Raw genomic sequence first — 16,897 nt, forward strand, 5'->3', positions numbered from 1 at the left:
TAGTACTGTAAACACAAAGAGGCACCTTGCATGGTGTGTGTGTGTGTGTGTGTGTGTGTGTGTGTGTAAGAGGGGGGGGCAATGTCGGAAGGTAAAACTGTTGGCATTTCCAAGTGGCCCAGCAGAGCACATCTTCATCTTCCCTTTCACATATATTATGGATCAATCCTGTGTTTTACTTTTTTACTTTGAAATTACATACATTTTTAAAATATAAGATAGCATATCTGATCAAACATGAACCAGCCAACTCTGTTTAACCAAATGTTCCTGTAGTTCATGGAAAGACTGCTGTGCTTCTATTATGATTGTAAGCCAATCCTTACAGTAACACATGTGTTTCACAAACTATAAGAACATTTATTCAAGCAAAGCTCACTAATCGATACTTGATCATATATACTTTCCCACAATTCTAAAATCAGTTGCCTACAGTAATCTACCCAAACTCCATCCATTGTAGGGAATACCCCCACCCATGCTGGCAGCAATGGCAAACTTCTGCACATGGAAAACTTGATAATTAAAGCATTCCACACATTAATCTAACTATATATATTCTCCATTGCATACCACACATGCAGTAATTGATTGAGTAACAAATACATTGATATGGTTACATCACAGAGTTATATACTTGAGTGTGCATCCCCTGTCCCACTGTACTGTGCTGAATGATGTCAGCTGCCTAGTGCGGCGGCCATGCTACTGTGCCCAGTTCATCCAAAACTGCTGACTTCTCACACGTCACTCCCACTTAGTCTCCTGACACCATTTCAATTGCCTCGCCCTTTTTTTTTTTCAGGTGTTGTCTGTAGTGCCGATAGGCCCTCTTGGATAGCCTCAACCTATTAATGGCCAGGTGAATTTTCTTTATAGTGGCTGTCGTGATATATGACTTTTGCTTGGCCCATGCTGCCCCCTGGTGCTCCTCTTGAACAAAGTCGCTGAAGTTAGGATTGATTAAATATACGGGCAGCATGTAGGCAATCTTCCGCCACTCAGCGATGACTTGAAAAATCGTGTTTTGGTGGGACTCGAACTTAGGTACACGGGCTCACCACACCCGCACGCTAACAACTCAGCCCCCACCTCCCCTTTACTGGTCTTACCAAGTCTGCCTTTGCTCAAAAGTGGCAGCTGCAAGGAGTCTTCCAGTTTATCCTGCCTATTTGCTCCTGTGTATCAACTGAACAGTTGCTTGCAGTTATGATTCAGTGTGTAAACCCATTTCACATTTTTATTACCTGAATTTTATAAAGTATTCATTAATAAAATATTTGCATGGAAGGATATATGTACTTAGCCACCTGAAGTTGAAGGAGAAAATGGCAGAGACTTTGTGGTGAGGACCCAACAGTTTAGTGAGATTTCATCATTTCAATGACTATGTATTTGCAAGAAGTTTACATAAATTACAGTAGTTTACATTATGCATAGCAGATGAGTAATGATGCTACTTATGATATTTTATGATGCTTTGTGCGTATATACAGCATCCTTTCCTTAGGAATGGTCGGATCATCTGCGGACGGACCATGAATGCCTGAAGTGGTGGTGTGAAAATTCCTTTGGGACTGCCTCTGTGAATTTTGGGGGAAATCCGCAAATGTGCGATTATGCGAATAGTGAACCAGCGTATATGGGGGGACAGGTGTAGACGTGTAGTATTACATCTTGACATGGAATGTGTTTCAACAGGCAAGGATATGTGCAGAAGAAAGTAATTACTTAAAGAGAACATATGGTTTACAAGGATGGGATAGCATGACAAAGGACTAATACAAATGCAGTATGGATGTAAGAGCAAGCAGTGAATGGTGTGCAGAAGTGGAATGATTTATATTAAGAAAATCTGACTAAAATGGTTTAAAAAAGTTATGAGAATGGAGAATGAGTTATGTACTTCAGTAAACTCTGTGTATTAACACGTTGCGAAGACTTGAGTAATGAAGTTGTGTACAGATGTGCAGTGGATATGTGAGTAATTGGTGTAGAGTGTGAAGAGTATGAATGGGTAAAGCAAAACTCAAGAGGTGGTCTGAGCATGTAATGAGAATGCAGAATGCTGACTTTATATATGAGTCAAATAAGAGGGTACAGTGTCCCAGGAAGACCAACAGCAAGGTACGTAGACTGAAAGGACTAATATAAATATAAAAGAAAAGTGTAAGAGGGGGAGGGCAAATATTACAAATAAGGGTGTGAATAAACATGAAGAACTTAAGATTTTCCTGCAATGGCTAGGGTGTGGAGTCGGAGTCAGAGTTGGAGTCGGGGGAGTCAGCTACTTTTGGCCGGAGTAGGAGTCGGTAAAAATATTACCGCCTCCGACTCCTTTATATTATATTATCAATTCTCGTATAAAGTACATGGTCGCACTGCTAGAACAGTGTTGCCACATGTGAGGAATTTTCACCAATTTGTGGGAGAGGCAAGTTTTTGTGGGAGCTCTTGTAGGAAGACAGTTTAGAAAATTCATTTAATATGGATTTTTTTTGTGGAAATGAGGATTATTACCTCTGCCAACAAAGTTGGAGGAGGTTATATTTTCGGTCCAGTCGGTATGTTTATTACCTCCGCCAACGAAGTTGGAAGGAGGTTATATTTTCGGTACGGTCAGTATGTTTATTTATTTATTTGTTTGTCGTTAACGTTAACAATCTCCTGTGCGTAATTTTGAGGATATCTCAACTAATTTTTCAGGGAAGCTTCGTGTCCATCCAGAATAGAACCCATTAAATTTTTTATGTCAAAGTACAAAGGTCAAGGTCAAGGTCGCACAAAACATCAGATTGGCCATAACTTTGGTTCTTTTCATCTTAGAGACTTCAGACTTGGTTCATATTTTAGCTCATGGAGAGATGCACCTTGCATGGCCTTGATTTTGACCTTTGACCACAAAAAGTTTGCCCAAGGTCAATTAAGTTTCCCAAAAAATAGAATTTCATCAAATTTCGAAACAAATGCTTCCATATGATGCACCTTGCATGGCCTTGACCTTGACTTCAAAAAGTTCGCCCAAGGTCAAAGTTTCCAAAAAAATAGAATTTCATCAAATTCCGAAACAAATGCTTCCATATGATGCATAAGAACATAGCTGATGCCCATACCAATTTTCAGGATGATCTTTGGCAGAGGTGTGCACCCTCCGAGTGCTATGCGCCTAGTTAATCTGTAAATTAATGAGAAATTACTAGACAATGTCATAGAAGGGGTACCCGGTGACAGGTACGTACCAGGTGAGTCTGATTGCCGTAACATACTCGTGTGCATCTCCACACTCATCTCAGCACTGAATCTGTGCTGGGCTCCTGCAGAGCATAGGGTTGCCAGGTCAGTCCTTAAGGACAACCTCTCTTTTATGAGATCTGGATGTCCTAGAATTTCTAAACAAAACAAAGGTCAGGCTGAATCTACGGTTGTAATGTGTGTTTTTTTTTTGTGTTTTTTTTATTACGTTTTCGCCTTTGGCACCAGTAGGCTTGCTTGGAGGGGCCTGATGGTATGGCCCAGCCTGTTGTGGCACAAGCAAGTATTTATAGTGGTGCCATCTTGCATTGGCTTATGATGCCCCCCAGCGCTCATCTTTGATCCTAGACTCTACACCTTTTCACCTTCAAATTAAAAAAATTGAACTTCAAATTTAAAAAGTTGACTTTCATATTAAAAAGTTGACTTTCATATTAAAAAATGACCTTCAAATTAAAAAAGTTGACTTTCAAATTAAAATACTTGACTTTCAAATTTAAAAAGTTGACTTTCAAATTTTAAAAATTGAATTTCAAATTAAAAAAATGTAATTAAACTGAAAAACAAGTTAGTATCATGTGAATGTGTGCAGAGAGCCTGTTTTTGTAGCTTGTGGGATTTTTTCTCATCATATCCTCATTGGCAACTCTTTCGTGCCCCTAGCAAACGGTGTTAAGCACAACTCAGCCCTCTCAGTAACCCAGCGAGCATTTTTTTAAATCCTGCACTGGAAATACATCTTATAATGCTACACCAGGATGGAAGGCTTGCCAAACCTACCGTGGAGTGCTTCTATTTCTTAAGCACAGTGGGGAGTGACCTGTGTGACTGGATGTGTTATGTGATGTGGTGAGGCTGGGTTTGATCTGCCTACCACAGAACAGCAGAAGTGGGGGAGGGAGTGGGGAGAGGAGTTGGAGTCGCAAACTTAAAATTGCCTGGAGTCAGAGTCGGAACGTTTTCTATCCAACTCCACACCCCTGGCCATGACATATGGTCAATGCATCTAGTGTATAACATAACCATCTGTTTGTACATGCTTTGCAAGCTGGTTGAGATATGAAGACTTGGGAATCCTAAGTAAGTATATATAAACTATGTTAATGGATATGTCACAGCTGGCTCAGTGTCCAGAAATAAAGTGTTCATAATAAAGCATTACACACAGCAGAATTGAGTATCAAGACACCTCTCAAGCCAAATGTGACTATCTATTTGGGATACTTCTACTGTACTCTTTGCAGGAGCACCACTAGAGTGGGCTTTTAAATTGTTGTCTTTTTTTGCCCCTGAGCTGCCTTTAGTATAAAAAAGCATGAAGGCAGTAAGTACCGTAGTAATTTTTACACTAAAATTCCTTAGCAAAGCATCTGAATGACCCAGCTTTCCAGTGAGTGCCAAGGATAACTGTTATCGGTATACTTTGTACAGTCCTAAACACTACTACGATCATGAAAGTTTACTCACCCTGCTTGATGCCCTAACAAGAAAAGAACTAAAGCAATGACCAACCACATAGGATTACTCAACATTTAATGAGGTTTCTTGTTTTAATGGGACTTTTGTCTTACTCATGAGAACTGGATGGTATAGCATTTTTGAACGGACCAGAAAATGATCTATCACTGCTATCGTCAAAATTTTCAATATCTTCTCAATAAATATGTACTGCATGAGGAGATATGGAGGAGGCATGCCTTTTGGAAATCTTTCCTTTGTAACATCTGTAGCTAGCTTGTAATGTAACCACAATCCATTCCAGCATCTGTCAACACAATGCTCACCCTATTGCAGCAGCTTCAATTTTTTTATATAAGCTGGGTTGGTTTTTTTTTTTTTTTTTGTGTGTGTGTGTGTGTGTGTGTGTGTGTGTGTGTGTGTGAAAGCATGAAGTGGGAAGATACATCAGCAGTTTTTAGGTGACCACCAATCAGCTATAGTAACGTATTAATGTGAAAAATATGAGAATTGAATTCATTTCCCCTTGTGCTAGAAACTGATGAAAACAGTAGGTATGTTAAAACATAGCTTTAAGGAATGACGTGAAGAAGTAGTTGCCCCATCATAAGCAATCAGTCATTGGAATGGACTATATTATAAGCATTTAAGGAACAGACTTCATTCATCAGTCCAACAAGACACACCATAGAAAGGAACTCAGAAGTGAGGCACTGGGGAATAATATGGTAATAATGTCAGATGCAAACTATCATAACAAGATGGGGTTCTGGACAAATTGATATCATTGAGTACATAGTATGTAGAATGTTCTATACAAGAGACCACAAGGTTTTAATTGTAAGGTGGAAGCAATCATTATATCCCAAATAGATTACGGTACTGCTCCAAATGCACCTGTCTAAATTGGAGTGCCTCCATAGAACATTTACAGCAACTCTGAAAGCACAAGATAAAAAAAAAGAAAACCTAGACTACTGGGACTGACTAGAAGCATTTAACTTGTACTCAATGAAAAGGAGATACTACATATCATATACACATGATAGGTCCTAGTGGAACACATCATTGCACACTCAACTGACCGCAGACACCAGTAACTCAACCGAAATTATGGTGCTCACAAACACTTCTACCACCCAACTGCCTGGCTCACATTAATACACTATTCCACAACAGCAGACCAAGTTAGAAGCTTAAATATTAAATAATATCCCAAGAGAGGATCTTTGCAGAGCTCATCTCCGCTGTATTGGCCCTTGAGCGTGTGATAGGAAGAACCCATTACCCCAAGGCAAAGGGCCACTGTGAAATCCCAGAAACCAACACTGAGGAATATGGAGATGAGGGTAACCTTCTCTGCTGCCATTGATAATAATGTCACACCCCAAAGTATCACACATTTTTTTGGTAAACCATTAAACTTTACAAATCTAGCTTAACTGAATCTAACCTATCTGGAGGTGGGGCACCTCCAGACAGGTAGTGTAGGCCATTCGGCCTCTTGTAGTCTCCCAGTGTTCTTATGTTGGCGCTCCGACTATATACATCGATAATTCGAGGCTTCTTTTGTTTTCTGGAGGCTGTTAGTCACTGCACTGCATTCAGAGAAAAAAAATACAACACCACGTCAGTATTAACGCCGCCCCTCGCCGGCTAAACTCCACGTCCCAGCACAGCACTGCCCACGTGCAGCCACTCACTGGGCGTGGCAGGGCGAGCCTCTCCACGGCAACACCTGCCACCCCAGCTACAAATCGTATAGAAAAAAAAAAAAAAAAGCACATACCTTGAGGGAGAAGGAAGAGAACTTTCTAAACCTTGACCTTGGGTCCTCCCGCTTGTCCTGCCTCGCCCCGGCCACCGCGCGGGCACCACACACACACAGGTCATGAAGCACCGCGCCCCGACGTTTGAGTAGTGACAGTGACTGACCAGCGACAAATGAGCAGCGTCCAGCGTCTGTATATAAGAAAACCATGTATATAATTTCCTTGTATATAAGTTCCTTGTGTTGTTTCCTTGTTACGTTGTTTCCTTGTATATAATTTCCTTGCGTTCGCCTATAAAAAAAAACTATAGAAACTATCAAGTGATTTTTTTTTTTAAATATTATTACAGCACATGTGGACTTTTGTTATGAATAATAGGCAATAGCTCACGTGGATTTTTGTTTTATATTAACACATCACGCGTGAACATATATCATAAATAATAGGTGGCGTACACGAAAGTAACTTCATCACAATGGGGTTGCTATCGGTTGAAGGTAGCAGGTAGTTTGTAAAACGACTTTTGTTTTGAATATTAAATACCGCATGTCTTTATTTTTTCTTATTAATACAACACACGTGGATTAATTTTTGTTTGGGATATTAATACAGCACACCTGGAGGAGGGGAGGTGATGAGACGAAGAGCCTTTATTGTCCAAGAGAGTTGTGCGAGTGGAGCCGGGGCCCCCCCACACGTGAGATGCATACTCTATACGAGGGCGGAGAAGGCCCTTATATATGGAAAGCATCAGTGCGGGAGAGAAGAACTGTTTTGAATATCAGTGCAACACATTTGGACTTTTGCTTTGAATATCACTACAACACACGTGGACTTTTGTTTTGAATATCAGTACAACACACGTGGACTTTTGTTTTGAATATCAGTACAACACACTGGACTTTTGTTTTGAATATCAGTACAACACACGTGGACTTTTGTTTTGAATATTAATACAACAGGGCAGTAATATCTAGGGGGTCTAAAGGGCCTTTAGCTCCCCAATGTTTTCTATATATCAATTACTCTCTCATGTTAAGTTCTCCAATATTTTTGCTTGTCTGACGAAAATTCGCTAGCATATACCAACAATCTGCTCTCTATACGCTTTTTTTATTTTGTTATATTAGAGATAGCTCTACAGGCCTACGATACATGTCTACTGTAATAAAGTTTCAGCTTAAGTTTGAAGTCTACGGGACCTATCTGTCGTATGGATCCAGGCCTAGGCTGCGGTCGGCCGATAGAGTCGGTCTGTCGGCACCCTTCCCTCCCTTTCACGAGGAGGAAAGTACGCGCTTTACCCTGACGGGCTCCACATTTCTTGCCCGTGTCACCACCCTTGAGGTGGCGACAGATATCTGAAATAAATAAATAAATAAATAACCTCCCCCCTACCCCACCCCCGCCATGAACCTGTGATGCCCGTTAGCTCCCCCTGAAATTCTACCAAAATTACGAGCCTGTACCGCACGCATGGACTTTGCTACTGAATATAATAACACTCCATCAAGTGCACGAGCTGCTTTCAGTCACTTTTGATCATTTTCTCTGAAATCATAACCACTAGATAATAGTTACTGATGTATGAAGTAATAAGACGGAAAGGAAAGCAGCGTCTCATACACCGTCAGGCGAGATTGAACTTGAACATTTCGATTACTGATAACACTTAAATTTCAGTCTGTATGAAAATGAGAAAGAAATGCAGTATGGAACTATTACATTTTTTTACTGAGGTCATATTATGCTGTAGCCTCAATACGCCAGTGGCTGGCTGAGATTCAGCCTCCCTTTGACTCCTCACGAAAATTTTACCTATTGTACAATCATTTATTATTACAGGAACAGCTGAATCACTAACATATGATGTTCTATCAAAGGCATCATACAATTTTCTTCGTATTATAAAATAAAAAAAATGAATTGGAAACTTTTGCCGTGAACATTATAAGTAATAGTGAGATGAAAAAAATCATATAATTTTTCTCTCATATTCTCTAATCCAGCAACATAATACTACCACAAATCCACATGTGCGACCATCCGCACAGACAGCGTAGGTATACCGTAGGTTCCAGCCGTCGTTAGTGCCTTCCATCAAGATAAGAGCTAATGAAGTGAGGAGGTCACCAAGCGAACGTCAGTGACAAGTATCTCTGTCCATCAGCAGGAAGAGGAATGTGAAGGAGGTCCACTTTTCCCCACGGCGTAATAACGCAGATACACGCTCACCGGCAGAGGAAAATTGTTAACAACCAGACCAACAACCTCATTGCAGTCAGAAAGCCTTTGACAGATTTTATAAACGTCGTATTGGTATCTATTAACAGCTATGTGGCAAGTTGTGCTTTTTAATTCCATTTTGGGACGGAGTTAGTTAGTTAGCTAGTGGGTTTTTACAAACTCAGTCGTAAAAAGTGGTATAAGAAATCAGCAAAACCAACTAGCCACTCCTTGAAAAACGGGTCAAAGAGAAAACAAATCAACCTCATTATTGCTAGTAAAGACTAATACGACGTTTAATTAAAGGATCAGGTGTTAGACAGATTCATATAAACACAAATAGAGGAGAAAAGGTCATGACGAAATGTAATAATACCTCAACTTCCTACAACAGACTTTTCACAACACTCGCCAACGTGACCATCCCGTATATTACACTTGACGTCTCACCTCACTAACCTAAAAAGAAAAGAGGTCCAAATCTAATACAATTCTCATGCCTTAACACAATTACCTTGGACCAGGAAATGGAGCACTCACGTTCAGGGGAGAGCAGCGTTATACCGTAAACAAGATAACCTTTGTTTACGAGAGTGAAAGTATATACCTGGAAGACTCTCCCACCCACCGGCTGCCGACTTGTCCTCGTCCCTACCCAGCGTCTCTCTCACTCATGGCCTTTCCATTATTAATTAACCTCTATCTTGACCTTGTTCCATACGGCTACCTAAATTTCTTCTATTACGTCTTTCCTTTAATTACATTCCTCCTCTACTTCACGTATTTCTTCTGTTACAACTTTCTTTTTATTATACTCCTGATTCACTCTACTTATTTCTTCTATTACGCCTTTCACCTAATACACTCCTCCTTCACTTCACGTATTTCCTTTATTGCAGCCTTCCTTTTACTATACTCCTTCTCATCACGTGTTTCTTCTACGACAACTTTCCTTTTACTATACTCCTTCTCATCACGTGTTTCTTCTATGACAACCTTCCTTTTACTATACTCCTTCTCATCACGTGTTTCTTCAATGACAACTTTCCTTTTACTATACTCCTTCTCATCACGTGTTTCTTCAATGACAACTTTCCTTTTACTATACTCCTTCTCATCACGTGTTTCTTCTATGACAACCTTCCTTTTACTATACTCCTTCTCATCACGTGTTTCTTCTATGACAACTTTCCTTTTACTATACTCCTTCTCATCACGTGTTTCTTCAATGACAACTTTCCTTTTACTATACTCCTTCTCATCACGTGTTTCTTCTATGACAACTTTCCTTTTACTATACTCCTTCTCATCACGTGTTTCTTCAATGACAACTTTCCTTTTACTATACTCCTTCTCATCACGTGTTTCTTCTATGACAACTTTCCTTTTACTATACTCCTTCTCATCACGTGTTTCTTCTATGACAACTTTCCTTTTACTATACTCCTTCTCATCACGTGTTTCTTCTATGACAACCTTCCTTTTACTATACTCCTTCTCATCACGTGTTTCTTCTATGACAACCTTCCTTTTACTATACTCCTTCTGATCACGTGTTTCTTCTATGACAACCTTCCTTTTACTATACTCCTTCTCATCACGTGTTTCTTCTATGACAACTTTCCTTTTACTATACTCCTTCTCATCACGTGTTTCTTCTATGACAACTTTCCTTTTACTATACTCCTTCTCATCACGTGTTTCTTCTATGACAACTTTCCTTTTACTCTCTCTTCACTCTTTTACTACATTCCTCCTTCTCCACGTATTTATTCCATTACAGCTTTATTTTCGCTACGCCTCTTCTTCACTTCATGCTTTTATTACATCTTTCCCTCACTAAGCTCCTTCACTTCCTGTATTTTTTCATGATCGCTTTCCTTTCACTGCACTCCTCCTTCACTTCACTTATACTTTTTTTCTATCACAACCTTATTTCATGGCATAATACATGTTTAAGCTGCCTTGTAACTTGTCTCCACGCGTCTTTTGTTGTGCGTTTAGAGTTTGTGCCCCGTTTTATACGTGTTCTGTGAATAATTTTCTCCTCAAGTGATTAAGCGGCTGTGTGGCGTCAAATCTCATCCCTCCGTCCCATCCCATTCTGAATACATACACAGGGTGGGTGAATCTCGACACGGTACCGTGTCTTTTGTCGACTGCTTTTCGAGACCTGTCCCACCCAAACTTATTTATATTATTATAAAAGCAAATGATGACGTATGTATGTTTATAACTAGGATATCTACAATCACTCTTCTTCTTCTTGTGACCTGTTCCGCTTTGCATCGCTTTTTAGGTCCTCATTGGTACTTTTATACACTTAGATGCCTCACTTAGTTACTCTGTGATGGTAAAGATTGGGTTCCGCGATGCGCAGTTCAGGATGGGATGGACTATGACGGAGAGATGAGATTTGACGCCACAGAGAGAGAGAGAGAGAGAGAGAGAGAGAGAGAGAGAGAGAGAGAGAGAGAGAGAGAGAGGTGGGTTAGGGGGCCAGAGGGTGGACGCGCCCCCTTCCCGTTAGCCTCACCAGGAAGCGCCGCCTTGCTTATCAGGGGCCCAGGTCACCCCCGGCGGGCACCCACGTGACCTAATATTACAAACACGAGTTACCTATACAAACGCCCGGGCAACACTCACCGTCTGTGGGACATCTACATACACGCTTCTTCATATATATATATATATATATATATATATATATATATATATATATATATATATATATATATATAGATATATATATATATATATATATATATATATATATATATTGTTTGTCGCTGATGTTCAACACTACAAAACACTACTCGATCCTTTTTCTTTTAATTTAACATGAAGGAAAGTAGTTAGCCATCTTTAGGCCCCTCGAGGCACAGACTGGACCCCGGAGTCGCCCTTATAAGTCGTGGGAGGCGCGGCGGAGGCACAGTCCTCACCCCGGCGACTACGCGGCGTGCTTGGAAGGGAGCGAGGTGTTTCTGGCTGCGAGTTCGTAGTGGCGCCCCATCCCAAGGTTGTTGATTCCCTTACAGACATCTTTCTCCTGATCCCCCTCCCATTAAATACTAACCCTCCTCCTCCTCCTCGTCCTCGTCCTCCTCTTCGTTCTCGTCCTCCTCTTTCTCCTCCTCCTCCTCCTACCACTACTACTACTACTACTACTACTACTACTTCTTCTTCTTCTTCTTCTTCTTCTTCTTCTACTACTACTACTACTACTGCTACTACTACTACAATTTATTTTCTCAGTATGCGCTAAATATCATGAAAACCAAACATATGAAGGATATACGGTCACATGACCCAAGGTAACGAACAATGTAATCGATTGCCTTTCATGCTTTCTCTTCTTTTTCCTCTTCCTCCTTCTCTTCCTTCTCATCCCCCTCCTTCTCAATCTCATTTTTCTTCACTCAGATTCACCAAAACAACACAAATATGAAGTCTTCATTCCCTTGCATTTCCTCCTCACAAATCTACTTCTTTCAAGAAGGAGCATCAAGACACTTCTCGAATTAAAATTGATCGATGTTTTTTTCAAATTCTTCCGTTCCTTTTTTTTAAGAATCTCCTTGTTGTGATTATTCATTTTGTGTTTGTTTTGCTTTTATAGTGGTCCAGTACCGTGAACAACATAATCACAACACAGGTCAACCAATGAATCCCTCCCAGGTGACCTCCCTCTCACACAGATGGGGACCCACCTCCGGCTGGTGGTGCTGCTCGCCGCTGTGGTGGCTGTCCTGCTGCCCGTGCAAGCTGATCCTTTCCTGGGGTTCTTGATCAAGAAGAAGGCCGCCCAGTTCCTCAGTCAAGGACTCTCAACAGCCAAGCCGAGCTACAGCAGTGGTTACCAAGGCGAGACTCAACCTTTTTCTTCAAGCTACCCAGCAAACCATGGCTTTAACTTGAACACTGGGTCGGGGGGAGGCGGGAAGGGCTTCACAGGTGGGTTTGGTGCCGGTGGAGGATTCAGTAGCAGTTTAGGTGGAGTGCAGTTCAATAAGGGCACTGGATTCCAGGTGAACAAACCGGGTGGCTTCGGTGGTGGTCTCAGCGGAAGTAGCGGCAGCGGGTTTAGTTTCAGCGCTGGAAGTGGCCTTGGCTCCGTGAGTTCCTCTGGAGGCGTCGGGGGAAGCTTCAGTTTAGGCCCAGGAGCACCGGGGACTGGGACTTTCACGTCAGTGTCAGACGGGGGTGTAAGCGTTTTTTCAGGCAGCGGGGGTGGACCAGGCATAGGCACGGGGGGTCAAGGGGGCACTAGTACGAGTGTATCCATCAGTGGGGGGGCAGGGGGTGGGGGAGGCATACTCCTCCCACCCGGTGGTGGTCTAGGCAGTGGTGGAGGGATAGAAGTGAGTGTTAGTGGTGGAGGAGATGGAGGGACGCCAGGCGGAGGGGGAGATTCATTCGGTATTGATGGGGGTGGGTTTGTCATCCCTGGAAGTGGGTTTGACATCCCTGGTGGCGGGTTTGATGTTACGGTGGGCGGAGGGCAAGGAGCCACATGTCCGGTTGTGACCATACCGGTGGTTAATGAAGTGACGCAGACGCCGGTGCAGACGGAGTACGTGACGGTGCCGCAGCCCCTCTCCAGCGTGGTGCTGAGGGTCGTGCCTTACTACAAGACCGTGGTGGTGACCGCAAATGTCATCACTTCCGTCACCGTACCTGCGGAAACCGGACGGTGCACGAGGACGAAGGTTGTGTACACCACTAACACTATCAGGAAGGTCTCCTTGGTCACCACCGTCCTCAAGATCACTGCTACGGACCTCCAGCAGGAGGTTCAGACGGTCACCAACACGCAGACTGAGACAGTGGTGTCCACTGTCCTCAGAACAGTGACGCAACACAAGCACACAAGGACCACCAAGACGTCACTTGTTTCACTCAGCACCACTCTCCTCCAGTACTCTACCGCCGTCGTCACCTCCGTCTACCAAATCACCTCCACTAGCGTAAGTATACATATGCCTACTAAGAGCATACCACATCTCTATTATACTCACTATAATGTTATGTTATGCTATGACTCATGTACTCCTTAGAGTTATAAATCAGTGACAATACGATAATATAATGACCATAACAAATACTACCTTCAACGACTTCAAGCCCTTCGCTCTGTTACTTTCCTTGCTACCTTTTATCTCTTCTTTTCATGTTAATTACTCATCGAGACTTTCAACGCAAGTTCCATTCTATGCTGTCCGTGTCAGGATCTTCATTCTTTCATCCCTTCCACCAGTAAACTTAGGAACAGCCTTCCTCTTGCACTTCTTCATCCTACGATTTAAACTCTGACCAGGGAAAACAAAATAAATTTTCATCAGTATATTTCAGTTTTTTTTTTTTTCCCGTGTAGTGTGCTGTGGACCTCTTATATACAATGAAGTAGCGCCCTTGGACTATCTCCTGCGATGCAAAAAAAGTGGCCCATCCTTTTATCTTGTGGAACTGTTGCCGCTGAAAAGACCTATATAAAATCTTCCCCAACTCCTTCCTCTTCCTTCCCCAGGTTGTTTCCGTCTCTGAGCCAATCCTGGTGAGCACGACGGAGGTGGCGTGGAACCCGATCAGTGTGACGGTCACCAAGACCAAGGTGGCCTACAGGACCGTGTGGGGCAACTGTGGTGGCGGCTACTGAGGCTCGGGGAAGGCGGCAAACAGGTCAGGCCACAACAAGAGCGATATAGGTAAACCAGAATTTTTTTTTTAAACGTCGTATTAGTATTTATTATCTAACAGTTGTGCGGCAAGTTTGGCTTTTTAATTCCAATTTTCGGGCAGAATTATAGTTATAAGTGTTAGATTTTCAGTTAAGTCGACATATTATAAACTCAATCGTATAAAGTGACAAAATAATCAACGAACCAAATAACCACGCCTTGAAAAACGGGTCAAAAAGATAAACAAAGGCCACAATAAAATTACTGGTGTTTATAGATCTTTAGGCCACGTGTCATAAAATTATGTGAGGTTGAGATGAAAATTTTGCTTGTTAGTTTTTTTTATATCAATCACCAGTTATTTTCTAATTAAACTATCCACCCAATATCTATTTCCACCGACACAGATCAATGTTTAGTTTGAATTTGTGAATTGTCTAATATTCTAAGTTAATATGTAGACTAATGATTCTTTCATAACCTTTTCCCTTCCTTCCTTCCTTCCTATATTAGCTAGTCCCTTTCACCCCTATAGAAGAGAGGCTAAAATCTTTAAAAAAACTTTTCCGCCAAGGTATCTATGCAGAATTCATCCAGAACTCGAGCTATGCGTGTGCTACAGTTTACAGGGCTGTCAATATAAGAGCCATGAACGCTGGGAAGATGGCTTCTCACTTATTTTTCTGCTCCTTAAAAAACTTTGCTACAGGTTCACGATATCAGCGCAAATATTATGTTTTCGTTTTGTGTTTTACCCCACATTGTAGTTACCCATACAAGTCTAGTGCAACAGTCGTCTTCAGAAAACAGAGGAATGTAAGGGTAACTCCATCATCATTACCATCATCGTCATCATCATCATCATCATCATCATCAGCAGCAGCAGTATCCTGTATATTATCATTGCAGCACATACATATTTCAACATGAGCACAGTTATTTTTTTTATTCTATTATTTCCTCCCCAACAGGCTCGAGACAGGCTTGGCGGCTCACTTCTCGTGGCCTGCAGACCCCCAGCTCCCACAGCTCCCATAACTCATCACTCACCACCGGCCACACGTCGCGGAGGATGAGGACGACGACGTAGACGAGGAGGAGGAGGAGGAGAAAGATCTTTTACATCTGTCGCTTCGGCATTCAATCTGCCATCATCTGCTCATCACAAACACCGACACGCCTCAGGGCCAGAACTTGACATTGATGTTTTTCTTTCGTTATTATTCTTATTCTTATTCTTATTCTTATTATTATTATGTTTCCTTGTCGGTATTACCTTCATCTTACTATTTTCCAGCATCACTATTACTACTACTACTACCACTACTACTACTACTACTACTACTACTACTATATACTACTACTACAGTACTACTACTACTACTACTACTACTACTACTACTACTACTACTACTACTCCTGCTGCTGCTGCTGCTACTACTTGCGTTGCCGGTTAATTAATACTAACTTTAACATTAAGAGTTCACTTGTGCAGCTTGTAATTTTTTTTTTTTTTTACTTTTAAACATCATAAATAAATAAGAATCTATCAAATAAAACCCAGTACTCTCCCCTTTTACTCGTGCTCTCTCCTCCGCGGCTCCCCTCCCCTGGGTATGCTGTTCCACGCCCCCTCTGTGGCAAACTCCCTCCTGAGCTGACGTGCTGGGTGTAAGATTGAGTGCTTTGGATTGACTTACACTCGCTTTGCCTTATAGTATGAATTAGGGTGTTCTGTGTCCAGGAAAATATGCGTAAAGGAAAATTAAGGCTTCCTAGAATTTATGACGATACGAAAGGAATTGGAATATACTTAAATAAGTTTAAAAAAGCTAATCTATATCCATGAGGAGAAAATAGCACATAAGTAATGACAAAAGGGAGGTAGAACATTTTATTTTCTCTTATCATGGTGTATTTGTAGCTGATTTGGCATTTAACATGGTGTGGTGTGCTGTGTCCAAGAAAATATACGTGGAAAAGAATTAGGACTTTAGAAGCTAACATGATTCGAAACGAATTAGAAAATACTTTTTGTTTAATAAAATATACTATTGAAATTTATGAGAAAAAAAATAACATCATCCACAGGAGTGAGATAGAACATGTTGTATTCCTTTAAACTCACCTCCCGTTCACCTTGAATAAAAATCTGAGATGCCATTTTTTCATCAGTATAGTCTTCATTACTCTATTAATCAATACATTGGTTCGACAGTCAACACAGATTGGTTACTGCTGATCTAATAAGTCTATCTTAGATATGCTTCGTGGATTTAGTATAACATCATATGGCGTTATGATAATGTGTCAGTTTGTTGTAAAGCTGACTTGGAAAGATTACATAAATCAATCTGGTGCATTTTGCTCTCATCTGGTCAACTAGATCTCTCAGGTTTGCTCAGGTACTACTTCGAAATCAGTATCGCGAACAACATTTCCAGGCCACATAGGAGATTTTTTATGTTTTCATGAGCGTTTTTTACATTGGAAGTGCAGGAGTCTTGT

General features: G+C 41.4%; 1 protein-coding gene across 1 annotated transcript; it reads left to right on the top strand.

Annotated features, from left to right (window-relative positions):
• The first annotated feature begins 11,548 nt into the window (after positions 1 to 11,548).
• LOC127006106 (uncharacterized PE-PGRS family protein PE_PGRS3-like) lies at positions 11,549 to 14,445 on the top strand. The gene is made up of 3 exons (XM_050875613.1): positions 11,549 to 11,730; positions 12,410 to 13,678; positions 14,239 to 14,445. Exons 2-3 carry the CDS (start codon positions 12,410 to 12,412, stop codon positions 14,365 to 14,367), a joined length of 1,398 nt encoding a protein of 465 aa, XP_050731570.1. The 5' UTR covers positions 11,549 to 11,730; the 3' UTR covers positions 14,368 to 14,445.
• Positions 14,446 to 16,897: the final 2,452 nt, after the last annotated feature.

This window comes from Eriocheir sinensis, chromosome 32 (assembly GCF_024679095.1).
Source record: "Eriocheir sinensis breed Jianghai 21 chromosome 32, ASM2467909v1, whole genome shotgun sequence".
NCBI lineage: Eukaryota > Metazoa > Arthropoda > Malacostraca > Decapoda > Varunidae > Eriocheir > Eriocheir sinensis.